The 18,000-nt window shown below is 45.1% G+C and overlaps 1 protein-coding gene across 3 annotated transcripts in view; it reads left to right on the top strand.

Moving 5' to 3' along the window:
• The window catches only part of WDR59 (WD repeat domain 59), a 77,684-nt gene that overhangs the window by 26,540 nt on the left and 33,144 nt on the right, over positions 1-18,000 (top strand). For all 3 annotated transcript variants that reach the window (XM_067470973.1, XM_067470974.1, XM_067470976.1), the window contains exons 9-17: positions 12-89; positions 3,301-3,457; positions 4,534-4,613; positions 8,236-8,368; positions 10,989-11,113; positions 12,358-12,522; positions 12,805-12,900; positions 15,726-15,870; positions 16,983-17,052. In XM_067470973.1, coding sequence (XP_067327074.1) covers positions 12-89; positions 3,301-3,457; positions 4,534-4,613; positions 8,236-8,368; positions 10,989-11,113; positions 12,358-12,522; positions 12,805-12,900; positions 15,726-15,870; positions 16,983-17,052 — 1,049 coding nt within the window. The remainder of the gene's footprint in view (positions 1-11; positions 90-3,300; positions 3,458-4,533; positions 4,614-8,235; positions 8,369-10,988; positions 11,114-12,357; positions 12,523-12,804; positions 12,901-15,725; positions 15,871-16,982; positions 17,053-18,000) is intronic.

Genomic DNA, 18,000 nt, shown 5'->3' with positions numbered 1-18,000 from the left:
TTTTGTTGAAGTTCTGGGATTACCGACAGCCGCGGAAATACCTCAACATCCTGGCATGTCAGGTTCCGGTTTGGAAAGCCAGGTACACGGTAAGAAGGGGAAACTGGGTTGGGGAGCTGGGGAGGGATCAGACGGTACCAGGAGCCAATGAAAGTGGCAGGCATTTTATAGATTCCTGGAGTTGGAAGAGACCTTCAGAGGCCATCCAGTCCAACCCCCTTCTGCCGTGCAGGAGAAGCATAATCAAAGCACTCCTGGTGTCATGAATACTGTTTGAACCTAAAAAATGTTCTTTGATCCGTTTTCAGTGTGACAGGTTGGCCTCACTGTCTGCCTGTCATTCTGTTCTCTCCTCCTATCACCTTATTTTTATTTATTTATTTATTTGGAGTGCTTCTACCCCCGCCCTTCTCAACCCCCTAGGGGAGACTCAGGGCGGCTTACAAAAGGCACAATTCGATGCCCAACAATTCACAAAATACAATATAAAATTACAGTATAACGACAACAGTTATAACTAATTAAAACAGTCAAATTAAAACAATAGCAGCAATAAAATCATCTTGTGGTCAACGTTCGCCAATTCATAAATCCACAATCCATCCAGCATTGTCATTGTCCTTTCCTACTCTGGTCGTCATTGTCTTTTATACATCTGTTAGCTTACCCGAAAGCCTGGTCCCAAATCCAGGTTTTTAACTTCCTCCTGAAGGAAAGGATGGATGTTGATGACCTAATTTCCCCGGGGAGCGCATTCCACAGGCGAGGGGCCACCACTGAGAAGACCCTGTCCCTCGTCCCCACCAGTCTCACTTGTGATAAAGGTGGAGCCTCCCAGAAGATCTTGAACTCTGAGATGGGATGTAGAAGGAGATACGTTCGGACAGGTACGCCGGGCCGGAGCCGTATAGGGTTTTGTAGGTCAAAACCAGCACTTTGAATTGTGCTCGGAACTGGAGTGGCACCCAGTGGAGCTGACACAACAGGAGGGTGGTATGCTCTCTGTATGACACTCCGGTGACTAATCTAGCCACCGCCCGTTGGACTAAGTTTCCGAAAAGTCTTCAAAGGCAACTCCACATGGAGTGCGTCGCAGTAATCTATTCAGGATGTAACAAGAGCGTGGACCACCGTGGCCAGATCCGACTTCCCAAGGTACGGGCGCAGCTGGCGCACAAGTTTTAATTGTGCAAAAGCTCTCCTGGCCACCACCGAGACCTGGGGTTCCAGGCTCAGCGATGAGTCCAGGATCCTCCCAAGCTGCGAACCTGCGTCTTCAGGGGGAGTGGAACCCCGTCTAACACAGGCTGTAACCCTAGGCCCTGTTCGGCCTTACAACTGACCAGTAGGACCTCTGTCTTGTCTGGATTCAGTTTCAATTTTTAGCTCTCATCCAGTCCGACACAGCGGCCAAGCACCGGTTCAAGGTCTGGACAGCCTCCTTGGTGACAGGTGAGAAGGAGTGACAGATTTGGACATCATCTGCGTAGAGATAACACCTCAGTCCAAAACTCCGGATGATCTCTCCCAGCGGCTTTATGTAGATGTTAAACAACATCGGGGATAGAATTGATCCCTGAGGGACCCCAGGGTTAGATTGATCATTGTCAGGGGATAATCCCCCTTTTTTTCTCAGCACATCGCAAGCCATAGAGCCTCCCATTTTGTTCTTCTTTGTTCTTCTGTGAGCATGGAGAGAGACAAGATCAGCTATTACAGAGATAACCACCTGAAGCCTAACCCTCTGGCCCAGCTCACCTGTCATAATGTATCTCCCTCTACATCCCACCCCGAAGTTTAAGATCTTCTGGGGAGGTCCTGCTCTTGACCCTGCCTTTGGCACAAACACGCTTGGCAGGGACAAGGGGCAGGGCCTTCTCGGTGTTGGCCCCCCATCTGTGGAACTCACTCCCCAGCGAAATCAGGTCAACAACATCCCTCCTCGCCTTCAGGAGAAAACTGAAAATGTGATTATGGGACCAGGCCTTTGGGTAGCCGGCAGATTATTTATTTATTTAGAGATTTTGTCTGGGCCTCTTTCTGCTGTAAGCGCTGTGACCTTCATACAGACTGGGAAACATATCTATCTCTGACTATCTGTTCTCTTCGGTCCTCATTATCAACCCCAGGTGGAGAGATATCACGGCTAACTTCCAAAACATTTTCCTCCAGCTGTTGGGTTTCGTTTTCATTCCCACTGACCTCTGCATCAACAACAGATTCCACACTGTCAGAGTCAGGGAGAGCTTGCTCAGTTGGAAAAACTATCAGAGAATCCTGTTCACACAGATCAGGATCAGGCTGAACCCCAACAAAAAACATCATATTCCATATAACACTAAAACATTAAAATAGCAAAATACAGTCATATAATTACAATGGTCAGTCGTCACAATAAAATTGTTGTTCATCATCATCCATCCATATCGCAGGATATTGACTCACTCGTCAAATGCCAGTTTCCAGAGCCAAGTTTTCACAATTTGACAATAGTAATAATGATAATGTTATAGAAAATGGACTATGGACAGGCTTCCGATTGTGTTGTGCTCGCTGAATTCGTTTCTACATAAGGCTAGACAGCCAGTATTACTGTACTTTTTTATTAATGTTCTTTTTATTTTAAAACTAATTTACTATGTTTTATATGTAATTCTGTATGTATTATTTATATGTAATGGCATCGAATTGTGCCGGATGTAAGTCGCACTGAGTCCCCCCCCCCCTGGGGGGGGGGTTGAGAAGGGCAGGGTACAAATGTTTGAAATAAATAATAATAATAAATAAGACACAAGTGTATGCTTTCCTCCTACGTAACTGTAAAGCAAACAAGAAATTGAAGGTGACCTGGGAAAACCAAGAGCTCAAACACTGTTCCCACCCTAAATATCTCAATGTCACCTTAGATTGAACACCAACATTTAGGAAATACTGTGCAAAAACCAAGCACAAAGTAGCTGAGGAAAATTGCTGACAGCGTATGTGGTACAGACCCAAAATTAATAAGACCATCAGCCCTAGCCTTGTCTTACTCAACTGCCAAGTACGCCTTCCCCGTCTGGCACAGATCTGCCCACACAAAGCAGGTGAATATAGCACTGAATGAATATAGTTCTTTCATAATGTTTTAAGCTTGACTTCTGCTTCTTAACTCCTTAAGCTCAATCACTCTACTGCTGATACAGGAAGCTTCTGATTTGCCAAACTGCTGCTAATGATGTTGCTGCTGCTTTACTTGGAATGCTTTATCCTTTGCGAAAATTGCCTGCCAAATAAACCTTTCCTCTTCCCTTTCCCCAGCCTTTCAGCAATGGCTTGGTGACAGTCATGGTGCCCCAGCTGCGGAGGGAGAACAGCCTGTTGCTCTGGAACGTTTTTGACCTGAACACTCCAGTCCACACTTTCGTGGGGCATGACGACGTGGTGCTAGAATTCCAGTGGAGGAAGCAGAAGGAAGGTACTTGATGATCAAGAGACCTATCTTGAGACTGATCTCTATTACTACTACTACTACTACTACTACTACTACTATGTGTTCTCCCTGTAATTAACTCCAGTTAGAAGCCTGGCTGCTGACCTATGTACTAATTGTTGCAACCCAGAGCAGGAAACTGGACCCTAAGACAACAATCCACCACACTTGACTTCAGGAAAAACAATCCTTTTTTATTGATGAAAGATGAGTACAAAAATAGAGGAAAAATGCAAGTTCAAAAGCCACAGTAAAACCCAGCAACAAGAAATGTCAATGAACAAGATCAAAAAGCCCACAGTAACACTGCTAAACCCTGGAACCTGTTAGCAATCCACTAACCGTACTTGAAGCAACTAGGAAGCGTTTTAGGAATAAGGCCACTGGAATCAGGATAACTGCCAAAGGTGATGCTTGAATCTGGAACGATGCCTGGTCTGAAGATGCATCCAGGCGAGAGGTACTTAAGACCGAGAAATCTATTATGTGACCCGCCTGAAGGCTTTGTTTGCATTTCTCTCAGTCTAGCTGACCTTCGTAAACTTTGAGATTCTCCCCTGCTCTGCCAAATCTGCCCTCTCCTATCCTCATTAGAGAGCCCAAGTGTCAGATTCTCTGGAGAGCTAAGCCTGGGAGGAAAAGGGAGTGAAAGTTCACCGCTTGGCTCTGAAATATTCTCATGGGAGTTTGGACTTCCACTTTCCAAGGCTGCAGGAGTTTCACTACACAAACCATCATCTTCTACATTGACCTCAGAATCAACATCTTCATTGACATCAGGAAATACAATCAGAGAGTCAGGTTCAGGTTCACACACAGGCTGAACCCCAACACTAATTGTAGTTTCTGGCTCTCTTCAAAGGCAGCCCCACGTAGAGTGCATTGCAGTAATCCAATCTAGCATGGTCCACCATGGCCACTTCAGGCTTACAAAATGCTTACAAAATGCCTCTACCTCAGGCTTAAGTTGCATTTGCCAAAGGCTCCATATTCCACTTATCTTTATTGAAATGGGTCGGTTTGAACCTCCTCGTGTGATGCATTTCCCATTCGCCTTTCAGGGTCAAAGGATTACCAGTTGGTCACCTGGTCTCGGGATCAGACGCTACGTCTGTGGCGCGTGGATGGTCAGCTGCAGCGGGTAGGTGCAGCAGGAAGCAGGCCCTTTCCCTTTGCAGGTTGAGAAGGTTGAACTCTTAAGTGTGGAGGTTGTCTAAATGGGATGGGAACGGGTCTAAACCTTCCCACCATCATGTTCTCCAATGTTGTTTAAATTTTACCTATAGTACCAGACAGGTGTTAAACTAAGTGTCCCAAAATTTGAGGTCTCCAACTGCAATAGTTGCTGATCTAGATTCCCTTAGCTAAAGGGTAGTTGTAATGATTTTCTTACCTAATAGGCCAGAATAGGAGCCTGGGAAGGCAGTAGGGCAAACTTCCATTTTGAGAGTGTCTGCCAGTAAAGCAGCCATCTTGAAGGAGGATAGATAGAAGATGGGAGGAGTTAGAGGTCACCTGGGATCGGTTAGAGCAGAGGAGGAGCCAAGTCTTGGGAGGGAAAAAGATTTCAGCTTCTGCGAGAGAAGAGGTTTGGAAACTGGAGGGGAGAAGAAGTGGTTTGGAGGCTGGGTATTTATGAGAGAGAGTGTTTTGTGTCAGGTTTGAGTAAGTTAGCTGTAAGGACTCTGGGGAGAGTTAGCTAATTACTCAGAAGACAGCCTGGGATAGGTTAGTCAAGAACTCATTGCTATTTCGCTGAAGTAGAGTGAGGGATTTTGTTTGTAACCAGTAGCTATATCTGTGAGATTAGCTCTGTTTGTATCCAAGTCTAGAAACGCTTTTTAAGCAACCATTAAGATCTTGTGCTATAGTAACAAGTCAAGCGTTTGTGCCTCTCAAAAGAAGAAGTCAGTTGTCTGTTTTTATAAATAAATCTTTTCTCTGTTTAACTTTCAAAAAGGTTTCTATTGTTCCTCAATCTATCAGTAATCCTTTCTGATAATTCCAGTCACTTTAACCTCCTGTTACCACAGAAAGGTCTCTTATCCAAACAGTCATTTTGGGAGCCAGGGAAAAAGCTGTGTAGCAGAAGTGGGAAAGATTTACCTCAGAGCGGCATTTTAAAAATCCTAAGACATCTTGGGTTGGTGGCAGCTTTTAAAACAAAAGAAGACTATCAGACTAGCAGTGATTATTCTACCATTACACACATTTAACATCAACTCGCTACCATACTATTGTCCAGCAATGCCATTTTTGGGCTCTAATAAAATAAGAATGGGTAGTAAATTGAAACCCTGTACAGAATTCTTTCTGCTGATTTCGATGAAATTAAATTTAACATTATGGATGCAAAATCCAGTCAAACAAGTTGACTCAAAGTGTGTATCAGTGGGTCGCGACTCATAGTGACAAATTTTGACCAATATTCAGACTGCAACCATTTCCATTCAAACACAGATACAACCTTGAATTTTGATCAAGCATTATGCTTGTTCTGGACATAATACTTTCAGGTTTGCACCTATCTAGACTCTTCAGGATCTCTTCAAATTTGGCACTTCCTGCGCAAATGTTAAAATCTACCAAAGTTCGAAACCAATTATTTAAAAAAGCATCTACCTGAATATGCTTGTGAATAGTATCATCTGAAAGAGTATTTATGTATTTATTTATTTACAGTATTTATATTCCACCCTTCTCACCCCGCAGGGGACTCAGGGCGGATCACAATGCATAGATACATGGCAAACATTCAATGCCATAGACACACAACATATATAGATAGCTATTTAACTTTCCAGCTTTATGAGGATATGCCTTTTGAATTCTGGCCACCAGGGGAGCTGTCACTTCGCCATCCACTTGTGACACCAATAGAGTACTTCCTCATTCTTTTGCACGCTGCTGGAGAGTTTTTTATGACATCGTAAATTAGTTAAATTAGCTTCCCCGCATAAGCGGTACCTACATTTCCTACTTGACAGATGCAACTGTCTTTTGGGCTGCTAAAGTCGACAGCAAGCTAGACAAATGGCCAGAAGGTCACTCCGACCCGGGCTGGCTTCGAACACATGACTTCTTAGTCAGTAGTGATTTTAATGCAGCTGACTCCCAACAAACTGCACCACAACCTAGTCCAAAATTTTGCTCTACAAGACTGATATGTTGTTTTGCATGGCGACCATTAAGCATCCATTTACTCAGGTCAAAGTATGTTATATATCACATTGAAACTAGCATCCCCATCACCATAGGGGGCACGCCTGATATTTATTTATTTATTTATTTATGACATTTATATGTCGCCCTTCTCACCTCAAAGGGGACTCAGAGCAGCCTACAAGGTATATATATACATAGAATATATTATATTATTAGCATAGTACAATATCAGTATTAAGTATTACTATATTGTACTATACCATTATATTGTACTATTATTAGTACTGTTACTTGTAATATAAATATATAATTACAATATCATATTATTATTGTTATTATGCATTACGTGTTGACTGATTTAGAACTGATGGACTTGAATAATGATTTGAATCGGTGACTACTGACTATTTGTTGTCTGTTTTTATATTGTTTTTATATTGTTTATACGGTTTTATACTGTTATCATTATATTACTGTTAATTGTATATTTATGTTTTGATGTGGGCGCCATGGGGTGCCACTTGGTTAGCCGTCCAGAGTCCCTCTGCGGAGGTTGAGAAAGGACGGGATATAAAAGCCCTACATACATACATACATACATACATACATTATAATATTATATGATAGCCATGCAGTAACTAGCAGGACCATGAGGCTGCATAAAGCATAATGCATAAATGCACAAAATATGCACAAAAGGAGTAGTTGGGTATAATGATAGAACAGGCTAGCATGCTAGAGCAGGCATGGGCAAACTTGGGCCATCAGGGTGTTTTGGACTTCAACTCCCACCATTTCTAACAGTCTACTCAAGGAACATGAAAGGCACTGCAAACTACTCCAACCAGAGAAGTCAGCCATAGCAGAGCACCTGATGAACCAGCCTGGACACAGCAGATTATGTGAGAACACAAAAATGATGGACCACTCTCACAACCACCATGTCAGACTACACAGAGAAGCCATTGAAATCCACAAGAAGCATGTGGACAATTTCAACAGAAAGGAGGAAACCATGAAGATGAACAAAATCTGGCTACCAGTATTAAAAAACTCAAAAATTACAACAGCAAAACAACAGAGAGGAAACAATCAGGCACATCAATTCACTCTCAACAAGAGATTCCCCCCAGGCGCTTCCAGGCCATTGAATGCAAATCAAGGTGATCAGCTGAAACATTACCCTGATCATTCCACAGATATATAAACCCATTGTCCTAGTTCCAACAGACCTCACTACCTCTGAGGATGCTTGCCATAGATGCAGGCGAAACGTCAGGAGAAAAATTGCCTCCAGAACATGGCCATATAGCCCGGAAAAACCTACAACAACCCAGTCTACTCACTGTTAGAAATCGTGGAAGTTGAAGTCCAAAACACCCTGATGGCCCAAGTTTGCCCAAGTCTGTGCTAGAGGAAGATGCTAATTAAACAAACATGCGAGATTGTTAGAATCCCAACAGAAGCCAAGTGCTGATGGACCACTCTGCCTGCTTTTCCAGTCCTTGGTTGCCCCATGCCTCTGCTCTCCTTTTTCCTGTCTTTTTGCTGGCCTAAATTTGACTTTCTTTGGTTGCATGGTCTGCCTGTTGTTCCAGCTGTGCTCCAATGACCTCCTGGATGGAGTGGAAGAGCTCATTGATGGGATCTCTCTGATGCCGGAGGCGGACAAGGCCCTGCCTTCCCAGGACACCGAGCCCCAGCAGAACTCCAACCAGGGCGAGGAGGAAGGTGAGGCCTGTGATCTTCCTTCTCCCGCAGTAGCTTCAACTATGGAAGCCTCCTGATATCAGGAATCTTCAACATCCTGTAGTATCTGGGAGAGGCAAAATGTGCTCTTTGGTTTGTCTTACTGACTTACAAATTCGATGGGGTTTCTTAGGAGTACTCAGAAAAGGTTATCCTTTGACTTCCTCTGAAATATATAGCCTGGGGCACATGGCAATCTTTCGCAAGTCCTGACCTGGGTCACACTGTCTCCATTTTGTTGGGGAGGTTATTTTGGTGGTCCATATGCCCTTGGAGAGTAGAGTTTTCATCGGAAACAGGATATATTTGGAACATCATAAGTTAGGGAAACCTGTCTCAGAAACACTCCTCTAGCAGAATAGATTCTAAGATTATTGTTGTTGTTGTTGTTCATTCGTTCAGTCGTTTCCAACTCTTCATGACTTCATGGACCATCCCATGCCAGAGCTCCCTGTCGGCCGTCACCACCCCCAGCTCCTTCAAGGTCAAGCCAGTCACTTCAAGGATGCCATCCATCCATCTTGCCCTTGGTTGGCCCCTCTTCCTTTTTCCTTCCATTTTACCCAGCATCATTGTCTTCTATAAGCTTTCCTTTCTTCTCATGATGTGGCCAAAGGACTTCATCTTGGCCTCTACTCTCCTTCCCTCCAGTGAGCAGTCGGGCTTTATTTCCTGGAGGATGGACTGGTTGGATCTTCTCGCAGTCCAAGGCACTCTCAGAACTTTCCTCCAACACCACAGCTCAAAAGCATCTCTCTTCCTTCGCTCAGCCTTCCCTAAGGTCCATCTCTCACATCCGTAGGTGACTACAGGGAATACCATTGCTTTGACTAGGCAATGGATCTTGGTTGCCAGTCTGATGTCTCTTTACTATTTTATCGCGATTGGACATTGCTCTCCTCCCAAGAAGGAAGCGTCTCCTGATTTCCTGGCTGCACTCTTCGTCTGCTGTCATCTTTGCACCTAGAAATACAAAGTCTGTCATGGCCTCCACATTTTCTCCCTCTATTTCCAGTTGTCAGTCATTCTTGTTGCCATAATATTGTGTTTTTTTATGTTTATCTGCAACCCAGCTTTTGCACTTTCTTCTTCCACCCTGATTAGAAGGTTCCTCAGCTCCTCCTCGCTTTTGGCCATCAAAGTGGTGTCATCTGCATATCGAAGGTTGTGAATGTTTCTTCCAGCCATTTTTACCCCAGCTTTGCATTCCTCAAGCCCCGCACATCCTCGCATGATGTGTTCTGCATACAAGTTGAATAGGTTAGGGGAGAGGAGACAACCCTGTCGTACGCCTTTCCCAATCTTGAACCCGTCTGTTGTTCCGTGGTCAATTCTGACTGTGGCTACTTGGTCCTTATACAGATTCCTCAGGAGAGAGATACGGTGATTTAGTATGCCCATCCCACCAAGGACTTGCCACAGTTTATTCTGATCCACACAGTCAATGGCTTCAGAATAGTCAATGAAGCAGAAGTAGATGTTTTTCTGAAACTCCCTGCCTTTCTCCATTCTCCAGCACCTGGATATTGGCAATCTGGTCTCTGGTTCCTCTGCCTTTTCCAAACCCAGCTTGAACATCTGGCAACTCTCGCTCCATGTCTTGCTGGAGTCTTCCTTGCAGGATCTTGAGCATTACCTTACTGGCATGAGAAATAAGGGCCACTGTACGGAAGTTTGAGCAATCTTTCGCATTTCCCTTTTTTGCTATAGGGATATAAGTTGATTTTTTTTCCAGTCTGATGGCCATTCTTGTGTTTTCCATATTTGCTGGCATACGGCATGCATCACCTTGACAGCATCATCTTTCAAGATTTTAAACAGTTCAGCTGGGATCCCGTCATCTCTTGCTGCCTTGTTGTTATTCTAAGATTGTTGTTATTGTTCATTCGTTCAGTTGTCTCTGACTCTTCGTGACCTCATGGACCAGCCCACGCCAGAGCTCCCTGTCGGCCGTCACCACCCCCAGCTCCTTCTAAGATTAGTTGGGAGTAATTTCTGTAGACATAAATCCGTTTGGAATACATAGTTCTCTTCTATATTAAACCCTTGGAGCCCCCAGTGGCGCAGTGGGTTAAAGCACTGAGCTGCTGAGCTTGTTGATCAAAAGGTCGCAGGTTCGATTCCGGGGAGCGGCGTGAGCTTCCGTTGTCAGCCCTAGCTTCTGCCAACCTAGCAGTTCGAAAACATGCAAATGTGAGTAGATCAATAGGTACCGCTCCGGCGGGAAGGTAACGGCGCTCCATGCAGTCATGCTGGCCACATGACCTTGGAGGTGTCTACAGACAACGCTGGCTCTTCGACTTAGAAATGGAGATGAGCACCACACCCCAGAGTCAGACATGACTGGACTTAATGTCAGGGGACTACCTTTACCTTTACCTTATGCTAGTCCTACGGCTTGCATCTCTTGGAAACTTGCCTTCTTGGTTTTCATCTCCCAGAGTCTGCTAGCCAGCATGGCCACTGACCCTATACCCATGTCCTATATCAGTGCGCTTGGCCACCTTTAACCTGTGCATTTGGTTACCTGTGCCCTTTTGAGAAGTGAAGCAAGGAGATAGGTATCCGACCCTTCCTGAGCATTCCCTTTTTTCCATGGCAGCCTTAAAAGATGACTCCCAGAAGAGCCTCCTGGTGGGGAAGAAGCTGGACCAACTGGGGCTGCCCCAGACTCTGCAGCAGGAGTTCTCCCTCATCAACGTCCAGATCCGAAACGTCAACATGGAGGTGAGGGGAAAGCGGGAATGATGCTTGGCTGGCCTGCTAGGATTTGACTGGTTGGAATGACTGAAAAGCCTGCCTAGTGTTTTCTGATTGTTGATTCATCTCCTTCTAAGACAACGACCAAACTGCTTTGGTTGCCAGGCTGCCTGCATTCACCTTTTCCCTCTCGTTGGGAAGAAAGGAGTTGTCAATCATTTTATTATAACAATAACAATAATAATAATATACATTTTAGTTTTTTTTATTGAATTTGTGGGGGGAAAGAAAAAAATTGGTAGGGGAGGTGTCAGAATGACAGGCGCCTTAATGGGCCAGACACGAATGTAGTGTTCAAACAGAGTTTATTAAACAAAAGCAAAAGGACGCAGAGACACTTAACTGCAGTGCCTCTGGTCAAAACGTAAAGTAGCAACCAGTCCTGGTTCAAAAATGAGTAACTGAAGAAAAACCCAGATCTTCCAGATAAAAGAACCGGATTAAATAAATGCATTGAAGCCAAAACAAAAGGCATGGTACACAAACAGTTAACAAAGCAGAGAAGTCGCAAAGAGGGAAGCAAAGTCAACCGGAGTCCGAGGTCAAGGCAGAAGAAATCTGAATTAGCTTCGTTCCAATATCCACAGAAGCAGCGTCGTCGTCAATCCAGTTGAAGTCCAGGGAGGGAGAAGTCAACACTCATGAGAATCCAGTCCAAGTCAGAAGCACGCACACAATCAGGAACTCCAACCTGCAGATCCCAAACCAAGGCCAACATAAACAGGCAGCGAGAAGTCCATACAATACCCAATTCACGAACGTATACCAACACCTTGCCTTCTGCAAAGATTCATCATTTCTGAACCTACTTTTATCTTACACATCATCATCAGAAGATGAGCGGACATCTAATCACCTCTCAACAAAAGATTGCCCCAGGCACTGCCAGGCCATCAAATGCTAATACATAGCTCCAACAGACAAGAGTTCTTTGTCCCACCCTGGTCATTCCAGAAACCCATTTTCCGAGTTCCAACAGACCTCACTCCCTCTGAAGATGCTTGCCATAGATGCAGGTGAAATATCAGGAGAGAATGCCTCTAGAACATGGCCATATAGCCCGAAAAAACTTACAGCAACCTAGAACTAGAGTTATTGGGGGACTGTGGATCAACAGAATGAAATCACAGGTGAACATGTATCATGCCTCTCTTGTATTGCTCTCTCTCTTTTTCGTATATGACATTGCTGGGCGTGCCTTGCCATGGCAGATGGATGCAGTGAATCGCAGCTGCACGGTCTCTGTGCACTGCAGCAACCACCGAGTCAAGATGCTGGTGATGTTCCCTGCCCAGTACCCCAACAACGCCGCCCCCTCTTTCCAGTTTGTCAGCCAGACCACCATCCCTTCCACCATGAAGGCTAAGCTGCTCAAGGTGGGGCCTGTCTCTTAACAATTCTTCCATATTATCAACAGGTTAAATAGCAAATGCTACAAGTATTTTAGTATTTTCATCATTCTTTTTATTATTATCAGATTATTGTATATACTCAAGTATAAGCCGACCCGAATATAAGCCGAGGCACCTCATTTTACAACAAAAAATCTGGGAAAATGTTTTGCTACCTTGAGGTCTTGTACACATTTGTTAGAAGGCTTGAGTGTAAAGTTGTGCCAAGACTATTCAAAAGTGATTTCCATCTGGCCCTTCTTGCAGATCTTGAAGGATACCTCCATGCAGAAAGTGAAACGGAACCAGTGCTGCCTGGAGCCATGTCTGCGCCAGTTGGTCTCCTGCCTGGAGTCTGTCGTGGTAGGAAATGGGTTGTTCCCTCTAAACTAGTCCCACATTTTTATAGTGGCTAGCTAGTGTCAGCAATGCAGTGTGTGCTCCCTTTATGAAATGTTTGCGGGGAATTAGTGTCTCCCCAAAGTTGCTGAACTACAGCTGTCAGCTTGTAGCTGTCATTTCATTAAGATAGCAAAACAGCTTTTGACTTTGGTTCGTTTTAAAGGTGCGGAACACTACGGCTAGCATAGATTCCACACTTTTTATCGCTACTTTAAAGCTATCCAATACCAGTGTCTTCTGACAAGCGGACCATTTACTGACAGCCCCATCTCCACTTCCATGTAAATTCCAGATTGCCTGCTTTGAACTGGAGTATATGACAGTGTAGACCAGGGGTCGTCAAACTTTTTAAACCAGGGGCCGGTTCACTGTCCGGCAGACCATTGGAGGGCCGGACTATAGTTTCTTTAAAAAAAAATCAATAAAAAAATTCCTCTGCACATTGCACATATTTTATTTTGCGGTGTGGAAGGGTTCTTTCTAGCCCTCTTTAGGCAGTAATTCCAGGAGCAGAGAATGAGAAATCTTCCCATTTCTAGTGTGAACAAAATCTGGATACCAGTATTAAAAAAACTCTAAAATTATAAATGAAAATAAACAACACTCAAACACAGGGGAACTCCAGACAAGAAGCAATCAGGGCTAGTTAATCACCTCTCCCTAAAAACTGTCAGGCTATGAAATGGCAATCAAGGTGGCCAGTGGAAACATTCATACCTACCTCCAACAGACAAGAGTTCTTTCTCCCACCCTGGATCTTCCACAATTTTCCTAGTTAACGGTTTTCCTCTGACATGAAGTCCAGTCGTGTCTGACTCTGGGGTGTGGTGCTCATCTGCATTTCTAAGTCGAAGAGCCGGCGTTGTCGGTAGGCATCTCCAAGGTCATGTGTCCGGCATGACGGCATGGAGCACCGGGGCAGCCTCCCTTGGCTGGCTCACGCTGCCCATCGGGCCTGATGGATAGCGTGAGCCTGCCAAGGGAGGAGCAGCCCCGCGCTACCTACATAGAATCATAGAATCATAGAATCAAAGAGTTGGAAGAGACCTCATGGGCCATCCAGTCCAACCCCATTCTGCCAAGAAGCAGGAATATTGCATTCAAATCACCCCTGACAGATGGCCATCCAGCCTCTGCTTCAAAGCTTCCAAAGAAGGAGCCTCCACCACACTCCGGGGCAGAGAGTTCCACTGCTGAACGGCTCTCACAGTCAGGAAGTTCTTCCTAATGTTCAGATGGAATCTCCTCTCTTGTAGTTTGAAGCCATTGTTCCGCGTCCTAGTCTCCAAGGAAGCAGAAAACAAGCTTGCTCCCTCCTCCCTGTGGCTTCCTCTCACATATTTATACATGGCTATCATATCTCCTCTCAGCCTTCTCTTCTTCAGGCTAAATATGCCCAGTTCCCTAAGCCGCTCCTCATAGGGCTTGTTCTCCAGACCCTTGATCATTTTAGTCGCCCTCCACAAGGTGCTTTACGCATGAGTAGGCCACGCAGAGCAGCTGCCCTTGGCTGGCTGACGCTGCCCATTGGGCCTGACGGATAGCATGAGCCAGCCAAGGGAGGGGCACTGTGTCTGGGGGAGGGGCGCTCCTCCTCCACGGGCCAGATAAGTGCCCTTGGTGGGCTGGAAGTGGCCCGCGGGCCGTAGTTTGGGGGCCCCTGGTGTAGACTCATTTAATCCAGTTCAGAGCAGATAATCTGGGTTTTTCTAGGGAAGTAATGCTACCCCTCTATTCTGCTTTGGTTAGACCACACCTGGAATATTGTGTCCAATTCTGGGCACCACAATTCAAGAGAGATATTGACAAGCTGGAATGTGTCCAGAGGAGGGCGACTAAGATGATCAAGGGTCTGGAGAACAAGCCCTATGAGGAGCGGCTTACGGAGCTGGGCATGTTTAGCCTGAAGAAGAGAAGGCTGAGAGGAGATATGATAGCCATGTATAAATATGTGAGAGGAAGCCACAGGGAGGAGGAGTGAGCAAGCTTGTTTTCTGCTTCCTTGGAGACTAGGATGCGGAACAATGGCTTCAAACTACAAGAGAGGAGATTCCATCTGAACATTAGGAAGAACTTCCTGACTGTGAGAGCCGTTCAGCAGTGGAACTCTCTGCCCCGGAGTGTGGTGGAGGCTCCTTCTTTGGAAGCTTTTAAACAGGGGCTGGATGGCCATCTGTCAGGGGTGATTTGAATGCAATATTCCTGCTTCTTGGCAGAATGGGGTTGGACTGGATGGCCCATGAGGTCTTTTCCAACACTTTGATTCTATGATTCTATATGGCAGTGTAGATGGTGGCCTGCCACTGCTCTGTGTATTCCTAGCCTTGGCTCTATTGGCAAGGCAGCTGGAGGTTGAAGTCCCAACAATATCTGAAGCTCATCCTACAATTCCTAACAGCTGAACTCGCATCCTTTGTGCCCAGATTGTTAATAAGCCTCTGTGGCTTCACCTAGTGAGTGTGTTCTTCTATTGGAACTTCAAGCTTTAGTATAAATGCTCGCCAGGTACGAACCCTCTGTATCCACAGTCCTAGTCTAAATTTGACCTCACATTGACTCCAATGGGCTGTTAGGAATTGTGAGAGTTGAATTCCAAAACACCTGGAGAGCTGAAGTTTGCCCAGGACTGGGTTAGAACATCAGGAAAAACAACAGTGGTGACAAGAACCAGCTGTGGGAGAGCAGCGCGTTCTTCCCCTTGTTGGTTCTGTAGTTCCAAATCCATAGGTCCAGAGGAAGCTGGCTGTATGTGAAATCCCATGTGGGTTTTTTTTTTCCTGTTCCAGAACCAAGAGGACAGCTCCTCTGGCAACCCCTACTCCGTCACGCCGCCTTTACCAACCTTCCCCCGGGTCACCAATGCCTATGGTTCCTATCAGGACTCCAATATCCCTTTTCCCCGCACCTCTGGAGCACGGTTTTGCGGGGCAGGTAGGCTTGAGTCTATATCAGCATTTCTCAACCTGGGGATCAGGACCTGTTGCAACTCGGAGTAAGCTTCACCTTGTTTCCAAACACCACCACACAAGAGCTGTAGTTTTATAGTTTATTGAGGAAAAGATCCAAGTCACGATAAAGAATAAGCATTGCAAAGTTCCAAAGATTAAGGTTAAAAGCAGAATATAGTTCCAAAGATCTTCAGGTAAAAGCAGGAGACACCATCCTATTGGCAAAGTTCAAACCAGAGTCCCAGGTACAAGCAATGAAACAATTGCCCCATGAATCACAATGCAAGAAATCCCAAGCGTACTAATTCCAGGCTAAGGTTATTCCATGAAGCTTTCAGGCTAGTAAGCTACGTTGAACTGACACTTTCTCAGGGTTTGCAAGAAGCCTAAATACCTTTCTAACATGAAAAAATTAGGCTCTCATCATCATAAAAGCATTGCGATGACCTTTCACTGAGCTGACTTCTCATCTGCCAGCCAGACGAGAACTCCGCCTGACCCTCAGATCATGACGAGCTTGCCAGGTCAAGTCACTATCTACACTTTCGGTATCAGCGTGGGAAGGCACCTGCTCGCTATTTCCTTCGTTAAAATTCCTTTCTGCTGGGAACGGCTGCGTTGATACTGCGTTGATACTGTCTGTGGGAGCCTCAGAAGCAGGCCCAGAGATTTGAGGCACAGATACAGAGCCAGGAAGCCAAATCCCAGCAGGAATCAGAATCCCATCATCCTCATCGTCGGAAAACAGCTCAGCCACAACAGGACCCCCAAGGGGGGGGGGTTGCTAGGGGGTTTCAAAGGGGTCACCAAAGACGATCAGAAAACATACTTCTGATGGTCTTAGGAACCCTTTTGGTAGAAAAGGATGAAGATGGCTCGGCCTGTCCTTTTTCGAAACAGTAGGCGAATCCTCCCATCAAAAACCCTCCTCCGCTGTGATTGGCTGGCCTCTCAACCAAGGGGACTATTGTCAGAATAAACCATGTTTTTAGCGTACCAGTCATCGTTTTATGCTAAACAAAATTATGCAATTGTATCCTGTAAGGATTCCATCATGTGTTGCATTCTCCAAAATGGGTCTCTTTGTCTTTGCAGGGTATTTGGTGTATTTCACCAGACCTATGACGATGCACCGTGCTGTCTCCCCAACAGAACCAACACCCCGGTAAGTCTATAACCAACTAGCTGTCCCCTGACACGCATCACTGTGGCCCAGTCTGGTGATCTGGAAAATAAAGTAATGAGAAAGTGTTGGTTTCTAATATATGTGAATTCTTTCTGCTAGTGGGTCAACAGTATTTCTTGCTGTTTCTTTGTCAGTGTTGATGTGGAGAGTGTCTGGTTTGCCTGCTCTGGAACATACCACATAGAATTGTCCTTCTTTAGAAATCCCTTTCAAATCTAGGATACTATATCTCTGTGTGAATCATTTCTATCTGTCTATATCTATGGCTGGATGGCTCTTTGTCAGGAGGGCTTTGATTACGTTTTTTTGCCCAGGTGAAGGTAGTTGGACTGGGTAGTCTTAAGTATTTACTGTTGTTCGTGGGGGTTCTGTGTGGGAAGTTTACCCCAATTCTGTCCTTGGTGGGGTTCAGAACCCTCTTTGATTGTAGGTGATCTATAAATCCCAGTAACTACAACTCCCAAATGTCAAGGTCCATTTTCCCCAAACTCCATGTGTGTGCATATTTGGGCATTTGGAATATTCATGCCAAGTTTGGTCCAGATCCATCATTGTTTGAGTCCACAGTGCTCTCTGGAAGTAGGTGAACTACAACTCCAGAACTCAAGGTCAATGCCCAGCAAACCCTTCTAGTGTTTTCTCTTGGTCATGGGAGTCCTGAGTGCCAAGATTGGTTCAATTCCATTGTTGGTGGATTTCAGAATGCTCTTTGATTGTAGGTGAACTATAAATCCCAGCAACGACAACTCCCAAGTGACAAAATTTGGTTTTTTGAGTGATGGTCACTCCTTGGGTTAGTAGGTGTCTTGTGGCCAAATTTGGTGGCAATTTGTCCAGTGGTTTTTGAGTTATGTTAATCCCACAAACGAACATGACATTTTTATTTATATAGATTGCAAAATGAGAAATAAGAAATTGGTACAAATA

The sequence above is a fragment of the Anolis sagrei genome, chromosome 8, assembly GCF_037176765.1.
Source record: "Anolis sagrei isolate rAnoSag1 chromosome 8, rAnoSag1.mat, whole genome shotgun sequence".
NCBI classification, from domain to species: Eukaryota; Metazoa; Chordata; class Lepidosauria; order Squamata; family Dactyloidae; genus Anolis; species Anolis sagrei.
The sequence above is the reverse complement of the archived record's forward strand: the minus strand, read 5'-3'. Positions and strand labels throughout refer to the sequence as shown.